General features: G+C 45.2%; 2 protein-coding genes across 2 annotated transcripts; one reads left to right on the top strand and one right to left on the bottom strand.

The window, feature by feature from the left end:
• The first annotated feature begins 123 nt into the window (after positions 1–123).
• Positions 124–1,974, top strand: RASL11B (RAS-like, family 11, member B). The gene is made up of 3 exons (XM_010155635.1): positions 124–271; positions 596–672; positions 1,507–1,974. Exons 1-3 carry the CDS (start codon positions 124–126, stop codon positions 1,972–1,974), a joined length of 693 nt encoding a protein of 230 aa, XP_010153937.1.
• A 4,110-nt stretch (positions 1,975–6,084) lies between these two features.
• Positions 6,085–18,378, bottom strand: SCFD2 (sec1 family domain containing 2; the record flags this gene model as incomplete). The annotated part of the gene is made up of 4 exons (XM_010155634.1): positions 6,085–6,177; positions 10,253–10,372; positions 14,631–14,765; positions 18,233–18,378. Coding segments are annotated over 4 exons (494 nt in total), but the record flags the coding sequence as incomplete, so codon positions are not given.
• Between the last annotated feature and the right edge of the window lie 657 nt (positions 18,379–19,035).

Raw genomic sequence — 19,035 nt, 5'->3', positions numbered from 1 at the left:
GGGGCGAGAACCCCCGGCAGCGCTGACCCCGCGGCGTGAACACGCCCCTCTTGGCGGAAATCTCTTGGCTAAACCCCGAAAACGCTCGCTCAGCCCAATTTTGTCTTGCCCTTTGCAAACTGAATGCCGGCAGCCAAGTGCCCCCGGCTGGGCCGGCCGGGAAAGCGAGAGGTGATGCGGGGAGTGTGTAAAACACGCAGCCTTGGAAAAGCCAAACGAACGAAAAAGCCTGCAGATCGGTCAAAGCTTTTCAGAACGATGGGTTGTGAGTGTGAGTGACACGCCAACAGCCGTCCTGCGGTCACTGTTTTACACACTCACCTCTATCGTCCAGGTTAAAACAGTCTTTAAGAAGCGATTAAGTCCCAAGTGGCACGGTATTAAATGCCAAACTTCCAAACAAGTCAATATAAGGTGAAATCCCAGGCTTCTAGTAAAGCCATCGATTTACGGGTCGTTACACACAAAAAAAGGGTCCCTCACTTTGTGACCCCCGATACAACTTTTCTTGCACGACTGACGGGCGGCAGAAGCAGCGTTTGTCCGCTGGCGGAGCGGTGGCTGTGCTTGTGAACCTGTTGGGTCTTCTTGCCAGGTAACCTCTACAGCCGGCACATCCAGATCGACGGAGAGACCTTGGCTATCCAAGTGCAAGATACTCCGGGAGTTCAGGTGAGCTGGACACTGCCACCTTGTTCACCAAGGCGGCTCTAAATCTGCGTGTGTCCCTCTGCGCAGCATCTCGCGATGGCCCATTTCTAGGTCTGACGCTCTTTGTGGGGGAGGCGGGAACTTCTACCACCAGTGGAGCCAGATGTGTTGCGTACCTGCGGTAGGCTGGTAGTAAAAGAAAACAAATCACTATTTTGATGAATCATTTGTAGATGGGAGGCTCTTTACTTTGGGATGGCTGGATTACTTTAGTGTCTTGTCCCTGTACGCTGGGAAAAGACACAAAACCAGAAACGGTTCTGCGCAAATAAGGTGCCTGCGGAAGCAAAATGTCAGGACCGCTGCCCCAGCGAGCTTCATAGGCGTGTATGGTGGAAAGCGAAGTCAGCTGTACGGTGGCTGTGCTCGTTAGCGTGTCACAGGCTGAAGTTTTGAATGTATAGACCTGAGTAATGCTGGATTGTTGCCGTTTTGAACTGGGCAACGCTCCAGGTCTAAATGCTTCCAGCTCCTATCTTTGCTTCCCCAGACTTACTGTCTAGCCAGTTAATTTCCCATTCTGTGGAACTACAAAGTCTTTCTCTGCATGCAGAACTACTCAGGTCAATTTTCCATTTGAGTATAGCAAACTCCAGTGTTAAATTCCAGCTTTTTGCAGCTGAATCAACATGCGTTTATTCGCCACGCTCAGATTAAGTTTGTCCTTACACTGTGAAATGAAAATATGTGTGTCTGAAGCTGCTAAATGCTGTTTGGCTTTGCAGGCTCTTAAAGGCAGGTTGCTTTAATCTTTTAAGACTCCAGCTCTCTAATTTGAGACCGTTCGTTTTTCAGATTCACGAACACAACCTGGATTGTAACGAGCAGCTGAACAGATGCATTCGCTGGGCAGACGCCCTGGTGATTGTCTTCTCCGTCACAGACTATAAGAGCTACGAACTACTCAGCCACCTTTACCATCACGTTCGACAGCTGCACCCAGGAAACGCGGTCCCTGTTGTCATCATAGCCAACAAAGCCGATCTCTTGCATATCAAAGAGGTGGAGCCTCAGCATGGACTTCAGCTGGCCAACATGCTGGGCTGTACTTTCTACGAAGTATCTGTCAGTGAAAACTACAACGATATCTTCAACGCCTTCCATATCCTCTGTAAAGAAGTCAGCAAACAGCAAACGGCCAGCACCCCTGAGAGGAGGAGAACCTCTCTTATTCCTCGTCCCAAATCGCCCAACATGCAGGATCTGAAGAGGAGGTTTAAGCAAGCTTTGTCTGCCAAAGTGAGGACCGTCACTTCTGTTTGACGGCAGAGCTGTCTGTCTTCCCAGTGTTTAGCTGGGATGGAAACCCCGGGGTGTTTCAAGGCATGGTGAAAGGGATGGTTCAGGTAGCCTTTTGCACGGCTGTAGAAACAAGCAGTTGCTTTAAAAAAAACCCACCAAAACAAAACAACAATGGCAGATTGGCAAAGAAGGAAAAAAGCCCCAAAACTCTCGAAATGGTTCTAGGATGTGACTTGTAGAACAAGTGTTTTCATTTGGAAAAGGAACTTCCCAGTAAATGAAACAAGCCTTAGTTTGCCTCTTCTCCAATGGGGCAGATCTGATTTCACGCTTGTGCAGAAACCACCTTTTAGCTGTAACTCAACTTCTTGTACTTGAGCAGGAAAACGCCCTGAACTGCAGTTCACTGTCCAGAAGTAACCACTTGAGTCTTGTTTTCCCTTGGATGAAGGACAGCATGATGTATCTGTTTAATTTTATTGCACAGTAGGACTGTTTATTTCCCATGTATTTCAAAACAAATAAGCAAACATGAAATCATCCTGTAAAAAATAAGCGGACAAGACTGAGTATCAAGACTGTCAACAATGGTCTTTTTTTTTTTTTATTAGCTATGTTCTTGCTGACAACTTGTCCACAGTCCTTGTGTGTGAAACTTGTCCACAGGGTGTAAACTTACCTAACTACAAATAACTTCTGGGTTTTTTTTTTTACTGTCTGAAAAAAATAACTGTCCAGACTAAATGATCCAACATGGAGCTTTTGATTGTGTGGAATTGGAGTGACAGTCCCTTACAGCTGCCAGTGTAAGACTCTTCTGTGCCTGCTGTGCAGAAAATGGGGCTGTGATTCACAGCTGGCTCTAGGCAATGAAGCTGGTGGTTTGTCCTGAGCTGAGCCAGTCCCTGTTCATCCTCAAACACACGTGACAAACTTATACATATAATTTGGTTGTGTTTTTTTTTCTTTTCACATTGAGCCAATGGAGTTCACAGGCTGAAGGCCTTACACACATGCACTTTAAAAAGCCAGTTGTGCTTTTGTTTAAACTGTAACTTATTTATTTTCTGTACAGTTACTCCTCATTGGAGTGGACTTTTCATTCTTACTGCCTGGTTCAACATTAAATTTTTGAATTGCATGTTTTCTTGTGTGCTCTTTGTGGGTGAGACAAAGTACTGGTGCTCTCAAGGTCGTTAACATGCATTGCAGAAGCGGCCAGAAGGTGTTTCCTGCCTAAGCAGTGGCTTTATTAGCATAAACCACAGGGGGGGGAGCTCTCACAACTGCCTTTTAAGAAATTCTTTTGGGAGAGGAACCGAATAAGGCAGAGACCTTTCAAATTAAAATGGTATTCTTTATCTTCCCTTTGTCAAAAAACCCTGTAAGAAAAGAATGGTGTGAGGTAGGTCAGGGTCTAGAAGAATGCCTAAAAAAGTGACTTCCAGTTTCTTCTTTAAAATAAAAGGCAGCCTTATAGGATGAGCTATATGACATTGAAGAACTTGAGCAAATTACTACAAGTCTTCAATCACTTTATCCATGCTTATGGCTTGCACAGGCTCGCCTGGTGAGCATGCAGCAGTAATACCTGGTGTAGGACACGGTCCTGCTGCTGATCATCTTTTTGACCATGAGCTGCTAGCTAAATGACTTAGGATGAGACTTGGGAAGAAAACTGAGCTTGGGCATCCAGTCTGGGCTTATTGCCAAATACTGCTCAGCTTATTAATATAGTAGTAAACCTATTTGCCAAGGGTGGCCTTGTGTTTTCTCTTCCTCATACCGTTAGTATTGCATAGTATCACAGGCAGAGGGCTTAAAGACTCCTTGCACTTGCCCAAGCAGTCTTTTCTGTGCTGTTCCTGCTCACATGGCAGGAGACCTCATCCCCCTGGCCTTTTCCCTGAGCACAGGCTGTGTAGCTACTAAAGCTACTTACTTACACAACTAAGAAGCTACTGATTACACTAGGGTCACTGAAAAGGCTCCACTCCAGTCTTGGTCTAGAAGAGCAACACTCTTGTGACCATCTCCTTTCATGTCTTCAGCTACCGAGTATGGGGTGGTGGCTGAGTCCCCACATCCATCGCCCCAGCTGCGGACTTGCTGGCTGAAAAGATTCCTCCGAGGTATGTGTGTGTCGGGGGAGGATGACGACTTGGAAAAATGGTCTCGGCCTCAGTAAGAGGAGCTGCTTGACCCATAGGAAGTGCAAAAGCACCAGTGTCTGCTTAAATTCACCCCCTTCTCATTATCCCATATAATATGTCCTCAGATGGCCAAGTCTGAGACCTCAGAGCATCCGAGTAAAGGCTGGTGAGGGAGAGAAGACCACAACTGCCAGCCTCCATCATCTCAGGAAAGTGGCAGCATCCCAGAGGTGTGAGTACCGGAACTCAGGGATGCAGCACAGCCTTGCTGCTACCAGCAGAGTGTGGAAACCCCTCTAGGACACCTGAGACAGAAGGTCTAGGTTCTCAGGGGCAACACATAGTGCAGAAGAAAAAGGACTCTCAGGGATACGCAGTCCTGGTGTGAGCAGCCCTGTGTGCTAGGAGAGAAGAAAAGGGATGAGGTTTGGCATTGTAAAAGCATTGCTTTATTGATTATAGAATTTACAAACCATCCATACTCTGAGATTAAACAGTGCAGAAGGACAAAAAAGTTACCAAGGGACCGGCTATTTGCTTTCCAGTTGCTCAGTTTAAACTGTTGAGCTTTTAACACTGCGATCTCGTAATAGTTCTCATTTTTTATAGCACAAAGTTCCATTCTGTAGTCATTCTTATAAATCTCTGTTCCATAAAGGAAACATTGTCCATGCTTTATAATCGGTCCATTGTTTCCTCCCAGCCACTCAAAAGTGAATTTAAACCCAAATGCACCCCTTTCTGAAGACCATTCTAAACATTTAAGAGAACTCAGGCTAGCTAGTGAACAAAGGTTAAAAAGCTACTTCCCATTTAACCTATTCCTCTGGCATAATAAGGAATGCTATGATGGAGTGAATGTCACTTATAATTTCACATTCTGATCTCAGTGTAAGCCGTGGTTTTAGCATCCCTGGGATGATGCAGCTTCAGAGCACCATTTTACACTGCGATTCGGAAGGTTCGGTGCGGTGCACGGTCACCATCGCTACTGGCTGCTGCTTTTTTATCACAGATTGCATCCAAGTTTTATGTGGAAAAATTACATAACTGGATTCGATAGCGGCTCTTTCATTATCATAAATTAAGAATAAAAGCTGTTCTCTAATCACGCTGTCCAGAAAACTAGCTCAAGAATGAATCTGTCACTGTGTCCCTCTTGAAAATGGGATCGTGCTTTTTTTCCCCCTCTTTTTCTTTTTTAAATGCATGCGAGAGGAAGATTCTTCCAGGGTTATCATCAAGCCATCACAGTCCATATGTCCTCCTGCGTAAACCTAGAGAGAAGTGTGCCATCAGAAACACTCTTCTCTCCCAGGACTGTGCGTGGAGAAACTAGAGCAGGAAACGGGAAGCTGAGAGAGAAGCAACCACGTAACCCAGCCCCAGAGCCTGGCTCTCTGCTTCTCTGCCTCTGCCAGTCCCGCTGGGAGAGCATCCCCGGACCGGGAGCTGCTCCGCCGGCTAAAGCAGGGCTGGGGCAAGGGTTGAAGGAAGAGCAGAGGCAGTCAGTGCTGTAGAAGGCACACGCTTTGCAGGGTAACATGACCGAGAGGGTGGATTTTGTTAGCCTTTCACTCCCTCAGCAGCATTTCCCACCAGAATCGACCCCAGCGAAATGCTCAGAAATAGAGGGAAAGTTCTGCTCGGGGAGTGAAAATTCAGCATCACCTGGTCCTCAGCTGGAAATTTTCTAGGGAATTATTAACCTTGCCGCGCAGAGCGGAGCTGGGGTGATCCGGCACTGCACAGTGTTACTGTTGAAGAGGGGGGGGAATTGTTGCTGGACAACCAGACCATCTTGAAGAGCTACCAGTGAGCTGCACATGTTCCCTTGCAGCCAGATTCCCAGCTGGTTCCACCCGTTTCAGCTGGAGCCATAACTGCAGCTGGGGACACGGCATCTTTTGGGAGGAGTGACAAACCAGGGATTTGATGTTTCCAGCCGAGGCTCGTCTTCTCCACAGATCCTCCCTCCTCAGATACCGGTGTCGGGCTGGGGACGGTCTGTGGCAAACAACAACTCCACAGCACTATGCGGTGTCAGGAGTGCCGAGGAGAGCACGATTACCTGGAAGAAGGGGGAGAAGAAACCCCAAGTCAAAAGGAAGGGGACTGAGGCTGATCACAGCACTCGGGAGCTGTGGATATGAGCTGTTCGTTTCACCCAGCACTCGGCAGGCTGCCTGTTACTGGTGTGTACTGACAGGGCAACACAACTTGCCCAGTGAAACTGTCTGCTCCCTAATAACTGTACTTCAATCACTATAAGGAACATAATGACTGGTAGCATTGTACTCTTAATGAATGTGTGCCTTGACTCATTTCTACCCACATCTTACCCGGTGATTTGTTGAGACTGCCATTGTGTTTACTGCCAGGCACCAGCTGACGAAGCAGGGGTTCCCTCTCCTACAGCACAGTTTTGAGTGACGGCTGTTTCCCCGCTGCGGAAGGTAAGGTGAGCAGTGCAGAAGTGCTGCCGGCCTGCTGCCGGGAGCTACAGTCCCTAGGCAGAAACGCGCCTTCGGACCAGGCACGGGCCGCTCTGCACATCAGGACCAAGGCTCAACCTTGAGCACTGTCAGGGTGCTATGTTTGGGCAAGTTTTTAATCCAAGACAGGTCTGATGTACGAAACCATCGCCCCCTACAACCATAATACACACATCTTTGATGCAGGTATGTTTTTCTGAAGTGAAAACATGCAGGTGTCTAGCGTGAATATCAGAAGGATATTGACCACTTGGAGTGAGTCCAGAGGAGGCCACGAAGATGCTCAGAGGGCTGGAGCACCTCTGCTATGATGAAAGGCTGCAAGAATTGGGCTTGTTCAGCCTGGAGAAAAGGAGGCCCCGAGGAGACCTCATTGCAGCTTTCCAGTATCCGAAGGGGGGCTACAAGGGTACTGGGAGAGGACTTTTTACAAAGGTCTGTAGTGACAGGACAAGGGGTAACGGGTTTAAATTGAAAGTGGGGAGGTTTAGATTAGATATCAGGAAGAAATTCTTTACAGAGAGGGTGGTGAGGCACTGGAACAGGTTGCCCAGAGACGTTGTGGATGCCCCATCCCGGGATGTCTTCACAGCCAGGCTGGATGAGGCTTTGAGCAACCTGGTCTAGTGGAAGGGGTCCCTGCCCATGGCAGGGGGGGTGGAACTAGATGGTCTTTAAGGGCCCTTTCCACCCAAACCATTCTGTGATTCTATGAATGCTCCTGCTGCGTGGAGCTAACGCAGGGTCAAAGTTGTAGGACGCTGCTCTTAGAAAGCCCCAAGTTCAGTAGCGTCCGTAGGGTCACAGCAGATGGTGGGGGCAGATTTATCTTACTAGCCCACCTGAACATGTATTTGCTTCTTCAGTGCAAAATCTGAGGAGAGGAAGCACAAGCACCAACACTGGAGTACGTCTGTGCGTCTGTTTCCTGCACAACCGCTTGTGCTCCTCGTCGCACGGCTTAAATGTGCAGTGCTGCCGCATCTCAACTCCTGTTGTTGTTCTTTCTTTCATCTTTTCACTTCAAATAATGAAACGAATCTGGAGTTAAGTTACTACAGATCCCTTCTGTAATGATGATAGTCTCCCCCTCACTTCTCCCTTTCCCTTGTCCTCCCACACAATCCCCAGCAAACTGACACTGATTATCTCTTCTTCCTATGGGTGTAAAACTCCCTCTAATTTGCAGATGTCAAAGGCTGACACTGTCTTACTTATGTTACGTGAGAATCAGACTACAGCACAGTGTGTGCTCGTCTTGTTATCATGCAGCTTAATTCTGAAAAACAAGAGGGGACACGTTACCCAAGTTTTCTGGGTGTATAAGCCAAACATCAACAATAGCCACTGCCAGATAAAAGCAATTTCTTCTTGGAGTCCCACCACTGAACCCTGGGGGGATTTGTGCAACTAATAGCAAGCCCAGAGAGAAAAATGAGAGCTGCAACTTCACCATCTGAGAAGAGATGCCGCAAAATAGAGAGCGACTTCCCTCCTTTCCCCCCAGGATCTCCGAGGGCTCACTGAGGGGGATAAATGTGACTATTTTTTCCTGCATTTGTGCACAGAAGGGAGGGAATTGCCCAGATAAGTCAAGTCCATCTCTTCTCCAGGCAGGTCTCCTCAGGACAAAGGATCTCCTCTGCAGACCTCCCGGTTCAGTGCAGCGCGCCTCCCTGATGCTTCCCCTGAAGGGCTACCGCTCCTGATGGCAGCCGAGGTGGAGGAGCCAGGTTTATCCACCTGCAAGCCTCAGCCACAGCCACACAGATGGCTCTGCAATTTGGGAGGGTGAAACATCCACTCATGCTCCTTCCCTTTTTTAAGTCTCCTGATTAAAGTGGAAAAAGCAGGTAATTGCTTTCTCCGAAAGCAGGGTACTTCTCACTAGGCTAGGGGAGCTATTCACCGCCATCCCAAACCAAACGATGCGTAGGAAACGCCGTATTCCTTTGTGCTCCCCTGTGAGATATAAATTTGACATTCATATTCAGATGCAGAGCAGTTCTGTGGATGGAAACATGTGTCTCCTACTCCACATTTAAATGTCATTTGCCTCAATTCCAAACAACTGCTGAAGTAATCAGTGCGTCCTGTCAGTTACTTTCCTCAATTCTTTATTTTTGCACCCACACGTCTCTCCATTTGTCCAAGAGCCAACAATTAATATAAATGTCAGTGCTTTTTTTGACTGGAAGAGACTTGGGAGGCCAGCGTTCCCCTGATGCCTGGACACCACAAAAATAGCTCTGTTAAATGCTGGCTCCAGTTAGACAAATGCCTGGCTTTTTGAAAAGAGAATAATCCCAAACAGGTGGCACATATTCACAGCTACAGTGCAGAAATCCAGGTAAATCCAACAAACTCATACACTTTTTATATATGAGACACTTTCACAACTGCTTCTTTTCTTCTTTCTCTTCCTCCTCCCGCCTCTCCCCTCCCCGAGTCCTTTCACCTCTAACACAACACATTTGGACAAAGGGCAAGATGCAGTAAAAGCTTAAAATTCTTTCGGAATCTGCCTCAGAGGGTGACCTGCTGCTGGGGTTAAGCCAAAGCAAAGCAACACCAGATCCCGTGTCACCACTGTCAAGCTTCAAGCCCCTGCAGAAAGCCACTCAACAGCCTCCCTGCATAGTTCTCAACCAACTCACGTGTTAACCCTCTGCTTATCTTTCAGGGCGCATTAATACATTTCGGGTGTGGATTAACTTGTCCATCAGTGTGTCACAACTCCATCCCCCTTCCAGACGGGAAAGAATTTTATTTGCGGTTTTGAGGAGATTAGCAATAGGTTAATTGGGGAGAAACATGTTATCAGATCCAAAAACCATCGCTCAAAACGGCACTCCGTCTTACAAAACGCTGTGCGAGACTGCCTCGCCAAGACAGCGAACACGGGGGAAACGCGTCACACTTCCACGCCTTGGTTGGCTCCATTTAGCTAACCCTTTCTCACTAATCAAAACTGCATTCCATAGGAATTGAAAACAAGATGTTTACGAGCCACCCTGGAAACCAGTCTCGTGTTTACGATGCAGCTGGTCACACAGCACTTCCTGGCAGTTGGTAGAGCACCCTGCTTCACGCTACTTAAGGCATGTAGTAGCGGTCAGGTACCTATCAGAGATACCTGGCCTGGACCAGAAATGGGTCTGGCTGTATCCAGGCTAATTTATCTTGCTCCTCAGCAATGCCAACTGACTCGTCTGCAGGATCACCACCCATACATCACTAGATGGTACCCAGACCCTTGGCAGCTCCTTCCGAGCATCCCTGCGCTACGTCCTGTAGATGCACTGCCAAGGAGCCTGCTGCCTTTTGGACAGCAAATGTGTCTGCTTATAAAGAACACCAAGAAATTAATCTTTTGAGACATGATGAAAGCTCCATCAGAATAATGCCAGTCTGTTCTGCACTCTCCAACCCGAGTGCAAACTTTCATTGCTGACTAACACATAACAAATAGACCCTTGGTGCCTGAGCACTTGCTGCCTACAGATGTTTCACAGTGAAATCCTAACGCCATTCCTGTCCATGTGGCTGTGGCTTTGTGTAGGTTTGGTACCAGTGCTACAGGGAGCATCATCTGATGAATTTTCTTGTCCTTTGTTCAGATAGGGACTGTACATTTAGAGCCGTTTTTACCTGAGTACCCGGTTTGCGTGTTGCTACCAGATCCTTCACCATTTTGACCTCGGAGACTGTCACTCCGCCAACCATAAAGATGATCAGAAGAGGATGATCACCAGGGTGAGGGCGATTCACCTGGAAAATGAAGGAAAGCATTATTTGTGGTGGCTCGGTCCAACTCCAAACCTATGGACTAGCCATGATCAGCTCCTTGAGCTGCTGGAGGATGACTAATGAGGAAGCTCAGAAAGAAATATTCATGGAATGCTGGTTTCTGTAGCAGCTGAGAGGGAAATCAGTGGGCATGACGCCCAGTTAAAACTAATGAACTGCTTCCAGGGAAATGGAGTATTCATGGCTTTCACTGAAACCTAGAGGAGTTTCTCATGAGGTCTGAGGGCTTCTCCCTCCATTCCTTCTTCATTCCTTTCCTCCTTTTCCCAGAGTGGGAGGAGACTACTTGGGTGGATGCACAGCTGGGATACACGTACGCATGGGGCTTTAAGGAATAAGGGGTAAATTACGAGGTCAGCAACGGAAAGCATCCTAAGTAATGTGTTTTCACCAGTCCAGCAACTAATCCTTTACGATTCATCCAACGAAAATACATCAGGTTCATTGTAGTATACAATCAGTTTCTGGCTTGTTTCACCTCACAGTTTTCAATACTTCCATGACCGGCTTGTAACTAATACAGAGAAACATTAGATCAAACAAAATACTTGTTTTATTTTTCCCCACTTATCATTAAAATGGAACAAACATTCTACTTCAGATAAGACTTTATAAAACTGTGTTTTAATTTTAAACATGGTGATGCTGTACATCAGTTTCCTCTTAACCACTCCTAGAAGCCTGAGCACTTTGCTGTTTCCTAGCAAACTCTTTCATTCTTGGTAAAACACACTTCCCTGACGATGCCTTGCTCCAGTCTTTGGGAGCAATGTCAATGGAGCCCATCCAATTGCTCTTGTCACACCACCTTGGAGTATGAAACACTCCAAATGTTTGGCTCTGAAAAGTGACAGTGAGAACAGCTTAATTCGCTCCTTCTGAGACTCTTCCACAAGTGGAGGTTGTCGACAGCGTTCACTCGGCAGAACGCAAGCGGCCATCACCCCCTGTTTGGGCAGTGCACAGTTCCTCTGCTTTCACTGCCACGGCAGCTACCTTTGATCCGTGTCGCTCCAGATCCTGGGGGTGCAGCTCTTCCCTCCCTTGTTGTGGCTGCCCTGCATTTAGTCTTCGGGCAGCTTGTCACCCCGCAGTTCCACCAGGCTTTCTGACTGGCAGCCTTTGAGGCATGCACCGGGGATGTAGGGATGGCGTGCGCTCTTCCCGGGCTAGCTGGGCTTTGCTTACACAGGGCTCCCTGTTCAGTGCTGCTCCCCGGGCAGGGAGCTCTTAACTCCCAGGGAGTTTGAAACCAGGACAAAAAGCCTTAGATGAGCCGGGTGTTTGCGTACCGGGTGTTTATTCTCTTCATTGCCCCCACTTCTTCATCAAACTGATGGCACAGAATGTATTTATACGACAATTCAGCAGGGTGTCCCGCAATTCTGGTGTGATATTGAGTGGTTTTGCATTTACACCAACAGACCAATTAAATGGATACACCAGAGCTTACAAAGACTTTCTTTATGCATTTTCCCACATCAGACTCCTCACATTTTATTCTCTGCATATAACGTGGTGTCAGCCTTAAATGAAAACAAAAGACCATTCCTACTACGAACACCATGAGGAGTTTAAGTAAGACCTAAATATTTACTTAGAAAGCAGGTCAGATAGAGTTATTACTTGCTAAAATATTAGAGGGTATCATACCATAATTGCTGTAAACAGTGATACAAGCTTAAAGAAATAACTGCCGGCAAAGATGGTGAAGATAAAAGTTGACAAAATGATCTGCTACAGGACTTGAGGGTCACACAGGAATTAGTGTTTTATTCCTTTTCATGATCTTTGCTCTTGTTAAACCCCTCGTCTCAGCAAACAGCTCCATTCCATCTCACGAAGGTTCTGCATGACCCAAGATGTGTTCAAAGAGATCAAACCTCAGAAACTTGCTATTGAATAAAGCCTCTTTCCTACTATCTTTCCTAGTGACAACAAACTCATCATAAACACGCATGCATAACGTTGGACACACTGAAAGGACACCCAATATGAGGGCGTTAATCGGAAAACACAAGCTTTCGTGGCAATACTAAAGAGAAAAATCTTGACAAACCATTTCCTTTAGTCAAAATAAACCTAGATCCAAACACATGGTGCCTATACAAAACTTATTATTTCTCAGAAGACTAAAGTTCAAACCGCAAATTCCAGAAATGCATATTAAAAATACTATTAGGCATGCAAGCTCTAAATTAAACTAAAATTGCAGTGGAAAGGGCCTTGGAATCTGTAATTCTGTTATGCTATGCGCAAGTGTTTTGAAGGAGGACAATACTTTGGGTACAAAATATTTGGCTGTGTTAAGAATGCAAGTTTCTGCCAAGATTTTTTTGTTTGATAATACAACCACCCAAGGCTCTCTCTTTTGAAGGAACTGGCTGCGTGTAGCTAAACACAGCTCATTTCTGTGATACAGAAGAACTAAATGGACTGCAACAAAAGCAATGTGTATCTTCCGGGATCCTTCTAAAGTTCAGTTGTTCTGGGACATTTCTGAGGCCTCTGAATCTCATGCACTATGAAATCCGAATTTTGCAAAAATCCCCAAGTGAAATTCACTTTCAGTTCAAAACGCCATGCATAAAAAAAATGGGACAGTTACACTGGGCAATTAGAAAGATTAAGCAAGGAATAAGCAAAACCATTCTCATGGCAGATCACAAAACACAGCCTTTTCCTTTGACAGGCAAGTCAGCTGAAAGAACTTCCACTGCCCCAAGAGGGTTATTTCTGACAACCAGGACACCAGCACCAATGCATCTGGTATTTATGACCAATCAGAAACCATTCAATTTAGCCAGAATAACTGGAAAAATGAAAACACATCGATCACCAGAATCCAGGCTGCTGTGCAAGACACTTGGTATCAATGATACCAAGCTCAGATCATCATAAACGATGTGTGTGCTAGAGCAGCAGTCAAAAGAGGAATCCTTGTGGCAGGGGGGCCTTTTCCCTTCACCAAGCTTCAAAACAAACACATCCACCAGAGAAACAACTTCTGGATGAGAGGTATCTCATCTGTATACATGTCTGAGCCCATCATTAACCAAAGCATATTTATGTGAGTTGGTGTTATATTCAGGCATTGAGGAAGAAATAAAAATATAAGGAAGCTCATGAAACAATTACAGTGATGATGTTGCCACAAGTAGAGAAGATCCTCTTGTGTGAGAAATACAGGCTGGTCAGAAACCCATTCATGTAATAATTAAGCATTTGCCAACAAGCCAGGCTACAAACTAAATGAGCAAGCATGAACGCATTTGTGAGGAATGTGATGATGCCCAGGAAATATTCATCCTACATAATGTTCACTTGCTCATCTGTAATATATTCCTTACAGTAGGATATTTTTCTTACTAGTAGAGATGCAGGTGCTTATGGGTACATATTGCCTTAATATACATCATACTCTTACGGAATACTCTTCAGTGGAGCACTCTGGATAAGAGTAAGTGCAGTAAGAAGGAGCTGGAAGTAGAGCATGCTAGTTACTCTACACTTCACCTCTGTGGACATTCAGTGAACATTTAGAATAGGCTAATTTGTAAAGCAGAGTAAGCTCTTGTAGAAAGACTGTCTTAAAACATGCTAAGAGAATCCAAAAGGCAATTCCTGACCAATAGGCTTCCTTCCACCCCCACTGCAGGTTGAACCCCCCCAAGTTATAGAAAAGGCACTGAAGATGGAGCTTCTCTGATGACCTTCCTCCTCAGTGAGACCTGACTGTTCATAATTACTTCTCTCCTGTCTCAAGGCTGCTTGGTGTCCTTAAAACCCTTTGATGAGGTACCTTGTGGAATCCAGGTAGGTTACATGAACCAGCGCTTGTTTATCAATTTGCTTGTGGGTGTCTCTGAAGAGCTCCGAATGCTATGTGAGGTAAGACTTCCCTTTAGCAAAGCCACGTTGCCTCCTTCCAGACACATCATCCTTCTTTAGGGGTCTAGCATCACCCTTATTTAGGTGACCACATACAGGTGTCTGCTCCAATCCTCTTGTTTACCTCAGCAGGTGCTACCCATCTGCACTGCACCTGCTATGTGGTGCCTCAAGCTATTCCCAGCCCCCCCCTCAAGGATTTAACTCTCCTAACTGCTCCTAAAGTTTTGCTGAACAATATCAACTCCAACACATAAAATCAGCTACTGCCATATGATGCTATGACCTCAGGAAAATCTTACAGGTGAGCTTGGGAATCCTGGTTTACCTTCATGAACATGCTGAATCCAGTTTTAAGGAGATCGGTGAGGCCTGATGACACGTGCTCAATATCAACAGGATCAGGTCGATCAGGATTACAGATCTCTTCCACTACCTGCTTCAGCAGAGGTTGGTAAGCAGCCTGCACAAAAAGAACAACACAGTATGAGTAAAGCTGTTTAGACTTGGTACAACTGCTCTTCTATACGTTTTATTATAGTTTTGTTATATTATTTATATAGTGACAGGACAAGGGGTAACGGGTTTAAATTGAAAGTGGGGAGGTTTAGATTGGATATCAGGAAGAAGTTCTTCCCGGAGAGGGTGGTGAGGCACTGGAACAGGTTGCCCAGAGAAGCTGTGGATGCCCCATCCCTGGAAGTGTCCAAGGCCAGGCTGGATGAGGCTTGGAGCAACCTGGTCTAGTGGAAGGTGTCCCTGCCCATGGCAGGGAGTTGGAACTAGATGGTCTTTAAGGTACTAGATAATCCCTTCCAACCCAAACCATTCTATGATTCTATGATTGTTTCCATTAAAGGTAACAAAAGTAATTATTCTAGAAGGGAAAACATTCAGAGAGTCAAAAAATTATCGAAACAGCAGTGGTCTTTGTGACCTTGGCTGCAAATGGTGTGCACCAGCACAGCATCAAACAGCAAAGATGGGAAGACAGACACACATTTACGCTGCCCCATGTGTATTGTATGAGTAAAGGGAGGCAAGGAAGAAAGGGAACTTCTGTTTTTTTCTGGAATCTTTTTGGAGGCAGTACAGAAAGGGATAGCAATAGGGATGACACTCTGTTGCTCATCACGCACCCCAGAAGATCAGCATCCTGGAAGATCCAAAGGATCCACCCTGCACCCTCTTTGGAATTCACAAAGCTGTGCTGAATAGGAATTAGTAGCCTAGAAATTTCCACATTCCCTGATCAAGGTTGAAACCACTCTGCCATCCCAAAAATGTTTCTAAGATAAAAATTGTAGGGACTTGTGGAAAGATGCTCTTTAAGGACAATTGGGCCTTACTTGGTTTACTGATGGAGTTCTGTTTTGCTGCTTTCAACTTTGCCCAAACTTCAACGGAACCACAATCGCTTCAGGAAACTTAAGAGTCTTAGAAAATTAGCAGCTTTCACATTAGCACATGTGTTTTCCTTTGGGACTATGCCAGGTGTACATCATCCCCTAGATTTCTTAAGGGAATCAAGTGTAACATCATTCATTTTGTAAAGATGATATCTACAGGAGACATCATGCAAGATAAACATAAAAATGGATGGAAAATAAAAAGCAAGCCGCTTGGCTCGAAACTAACATTTTCTGGAGTAATTAAAGAAATGTTTTTCATCCAACACTTCACAGTGAGAAACAAAACTTACGGTTTTTTAATACAATCCTGTCAACGAAGATTTATACAACTCATCTAGTTCTTCTCACAACACATGCATAATTTTTAATTGAGCCAACAAAGCCAATTACAGCAGACATGAGCTGCAGGATCTTTCGGGATAACATGCCAAGATTTCTGTCCAATCTAGTTACGCTATAAACAACTGTTTGAAAACACACATCCAGGCATGAAGTCCTATGTATAAAAATCTGTTCAATATCTTCCCAGATGAGGAACAGAAAGCCATTAAGAATGAAATAATTTTGGAGTAGAGGTCAAATCACAGTTAAACAGAGAGGCTTACTGCACAAAATTAAAGGCAAAGTATTATCTGACTTCAGACAAAACTATGTACTCAAAAGATGTTAAAAATGTGCTACGATTCTGCATGCCTAACTTTTCAGCCCCAAATCTCAGTGCCCTTCAAAATGATCCAATTCGCCTACACAGATACTAAAAGGCAGATACTATGATCACATACCCTTTTTTGCCTGTGATAGTTTCAAATATTTGCAAAAATCTTTTATCACCCCTAAAAGCTGCATTGATTTCTAACTCATATAATGCAATTTTCATCAACTTTAGATTGTGGCAGGGCACAAGCTGTGTTAAAATCCTCAGTGGCTATGGGGCAAGATCATAAGGAGAAGGGGGGAGAGAAAAAGGGAGAGAAAGAAAGAGAATGAGAAAAGGAGAGGGAGTGACGAAGGGAGGGAGGAATATACTTGATGTCAAGATGAAAGGACAAGAACTGTAGTTACAGTATAAGGCAAAATAAAGACTCTTCTTGCACGGTCACTACGCAAAGTGATTTGATACCCTGATGAAAACATTCATTCACTGTGCTAGGTAAGACATATAAACCTTAATGCTCCCAGAAGTCCTTCTAAGAGGCTATCCAATTCCTGCTTACCTGTAGAAACCTTTTTTGAGTTTTAACAAGAAATGGAGGCTTCCCAGCTCCTAACAGATAAAGCAGAAAAGCACCTATTCCCATAGCACTAAGATGGGCAGGGAATGCGTACGGCCATGGGAAGGGCACTACTTCTTCAGAGGAGCTAAATGAATCGCACACAACCCAGGTATTAATACCTGCCAGTCAAAAGAGAGGTCCATTTGCAGAGAGCTGTGTGTATGATGGAAAAAACCTCATGCTGCCTGCTTATTTCTGCAACTCTAAACCTCCTGAACTGCCTTCAGCAGAAGGTTGGTGCTGTTCAAGCAATTAAATCCATCGCATACCCGGATTAGGAGGCTACAAGGTGTTAATACATCCCTTGCTGCGTTCCAGCCCTTAGCCCTAAGCAAACAACCTGGGTTACATCCAAAGTACAAACTGATGCTAATTACAGTTCCAGTAAACTGTTGGAGGGTGTTTTCTTATCACCCAACTGCCCCTCCACACTGAACTGTATTAAACATTTAACAGTTTTCCCCATTTCAGACACCAGACTGGTCCTAAGTGCCAGGAGACTTCAATAACAGGTTTTCTCCACCTTAGCTTTCCAGCAACATTTTGCAACGCTCCTGAGTCCTGTTCTTACAAAGCAATGCTTAATTTGAACTACATCCCTTTGCTGGTCTACAGCACACTTCTGAGTTTGGAAGGATTTTTTCCTGGCTCAAGGCTAGAATCCAGTTTTACAGTCTCTTTCTAAATCAGTGTATGTGCTTTCCATTGTAAAACTCTATTTTTAACTGAAAAAGTTAAAACACTTTGGGGGAGACAGAGAGAGAAAAACCCTCACTGTATGGTAGTCCTGATGACCTACAGTAATATCATAGTTCATGTGCTCACATTTTAGAAACAAAAGCTGCATTTTCCACCTATTCACAAATAGGTGGGAGAGAGGTGGGAGAGAAAATACACAGGAATATGGCTGCTGTATGGATGCAGGCTCTTCTATGCCATGAGGTCTTAGTCCAGAACCGTCTTGACCTAGCCCTGCCTTTCATAGGCATCTACATCCCATCACAGTGCTGCAGAGCAAATCCCTAATTTCTTCCTCAGACCATTCTTCGCTGATGGATATGCCTGAGTTTGGATGAAGGACTCAAGGAAATTCTTGATGATTAGGTCAGTTATAAAATCTATACTTAAATATCTTCCACATGGGCAGAACACATATGGGATTAGCACATCAGCAAAATTAGTGCTGTAATTCTGACAGCGTGCTGGAGAAATAACATACGCAGGGAAAAGAAAGATCCACTTGCCTGGTGGGTGTTGCTGCCTGGATTATGTATGGAATTAAACTGTTTCATGTGCATTCGAGCTCTTGAAATATCCCTGAGGGACTGAAAGATATTGTCCACTGCATCCGAGGCTTTCTGAGATGTCAGGTTCAGCGATGAGATACAGCCTAAAGAAATAAAGAAACACGGAGCTGAGTGAGTGAAACGTTTTCAAGTGTTTTGATAATAAGCAGTAGGAAAAGGATAACTGGGAGGAAATTTTAAATTAGTTTCATCATGTTACATTCTAGAAAGTCAGGGACTTGTTAGACAGCATGTCCTCAGCATGGCAGGAGTCTCTAGTGAGGCAAGAGGGCATAAAACCCAGACAGCAAGGAAAGTGAACAGCACCTCTCAACCACTTTTGTGACCTCAGTCATATCCAAATGCATTCCCTACCTTTGCGACAAGGAACATGGGAAGAGTCTGGGCTAAATACAGAGCAAATGATAGCTACACATTGGAAAGGCCTGTATTACAGTAAAAAGAGTTGTATTACCATAAAAAGAGTCCTTATCCCTCGGAGTGGCACAGTTATTACATTTAATGTATTTTTCCAAACCATTTCTGCTAAGATATAACGCTTATCTTCCACTGAGGCCAAACTCCATTTAGAGGACCACATAAAAGGTCCCTTCAGGTGGCCAGGCAATGCCTCAGCAAAGAGAAATTCCCAGCCTTGGCTCCATCCCCCTCACCACAGGACCTATATTGCACGAAAATGTTGAAAAAAGATGCTTTCTCAGCTGACCTGCTGCCGAGAATCAGCCAAGTGAGAAATAACT

This window comes from Eurypyga helias, unplaced genomic scaffold, assembly GCF_000690775.1.
Source record: "Eurypyga helias isolate BGI_N326 unplaced genomic scaffold, ASM69077v1 scaffold8327, whole genome shotgun sequence".
Lineage (NCBI taxonomy): Eukaryota > Metazoa > Chordata > Aves > Eurypygiformes > Eurypygidae > Eurypyga > Eurypyga helias.
This window is presented reverse-complemented; position numbering and strand designations above follow the sequence as displayed.

Excerpts from the sequence above, each read along its gene's own strand:
- RASL11B (XM_010155635.1), top strand. The coding sequence starts at position 124 with ATGCCGGCAGCCAAGTGCCCCCGGCTGGGCCGGCCGGGAAAGCGAGAG. Across the intron at positions 272-595 it reads CAGAACGATGGGTTGTGAGT|GTAACCTCTACAGCCGGCAC; the intron begins GTGAGTGACACG and ends TCTTCTTGCCAG. Across the intron at positions 673-1,506 it reads AAGATACTCCGGGAGTTCAG|ATTCACGAACACAACCTGGA; the intron begins GTGAGCTGGACA and ends TTCGTTTTTCAG.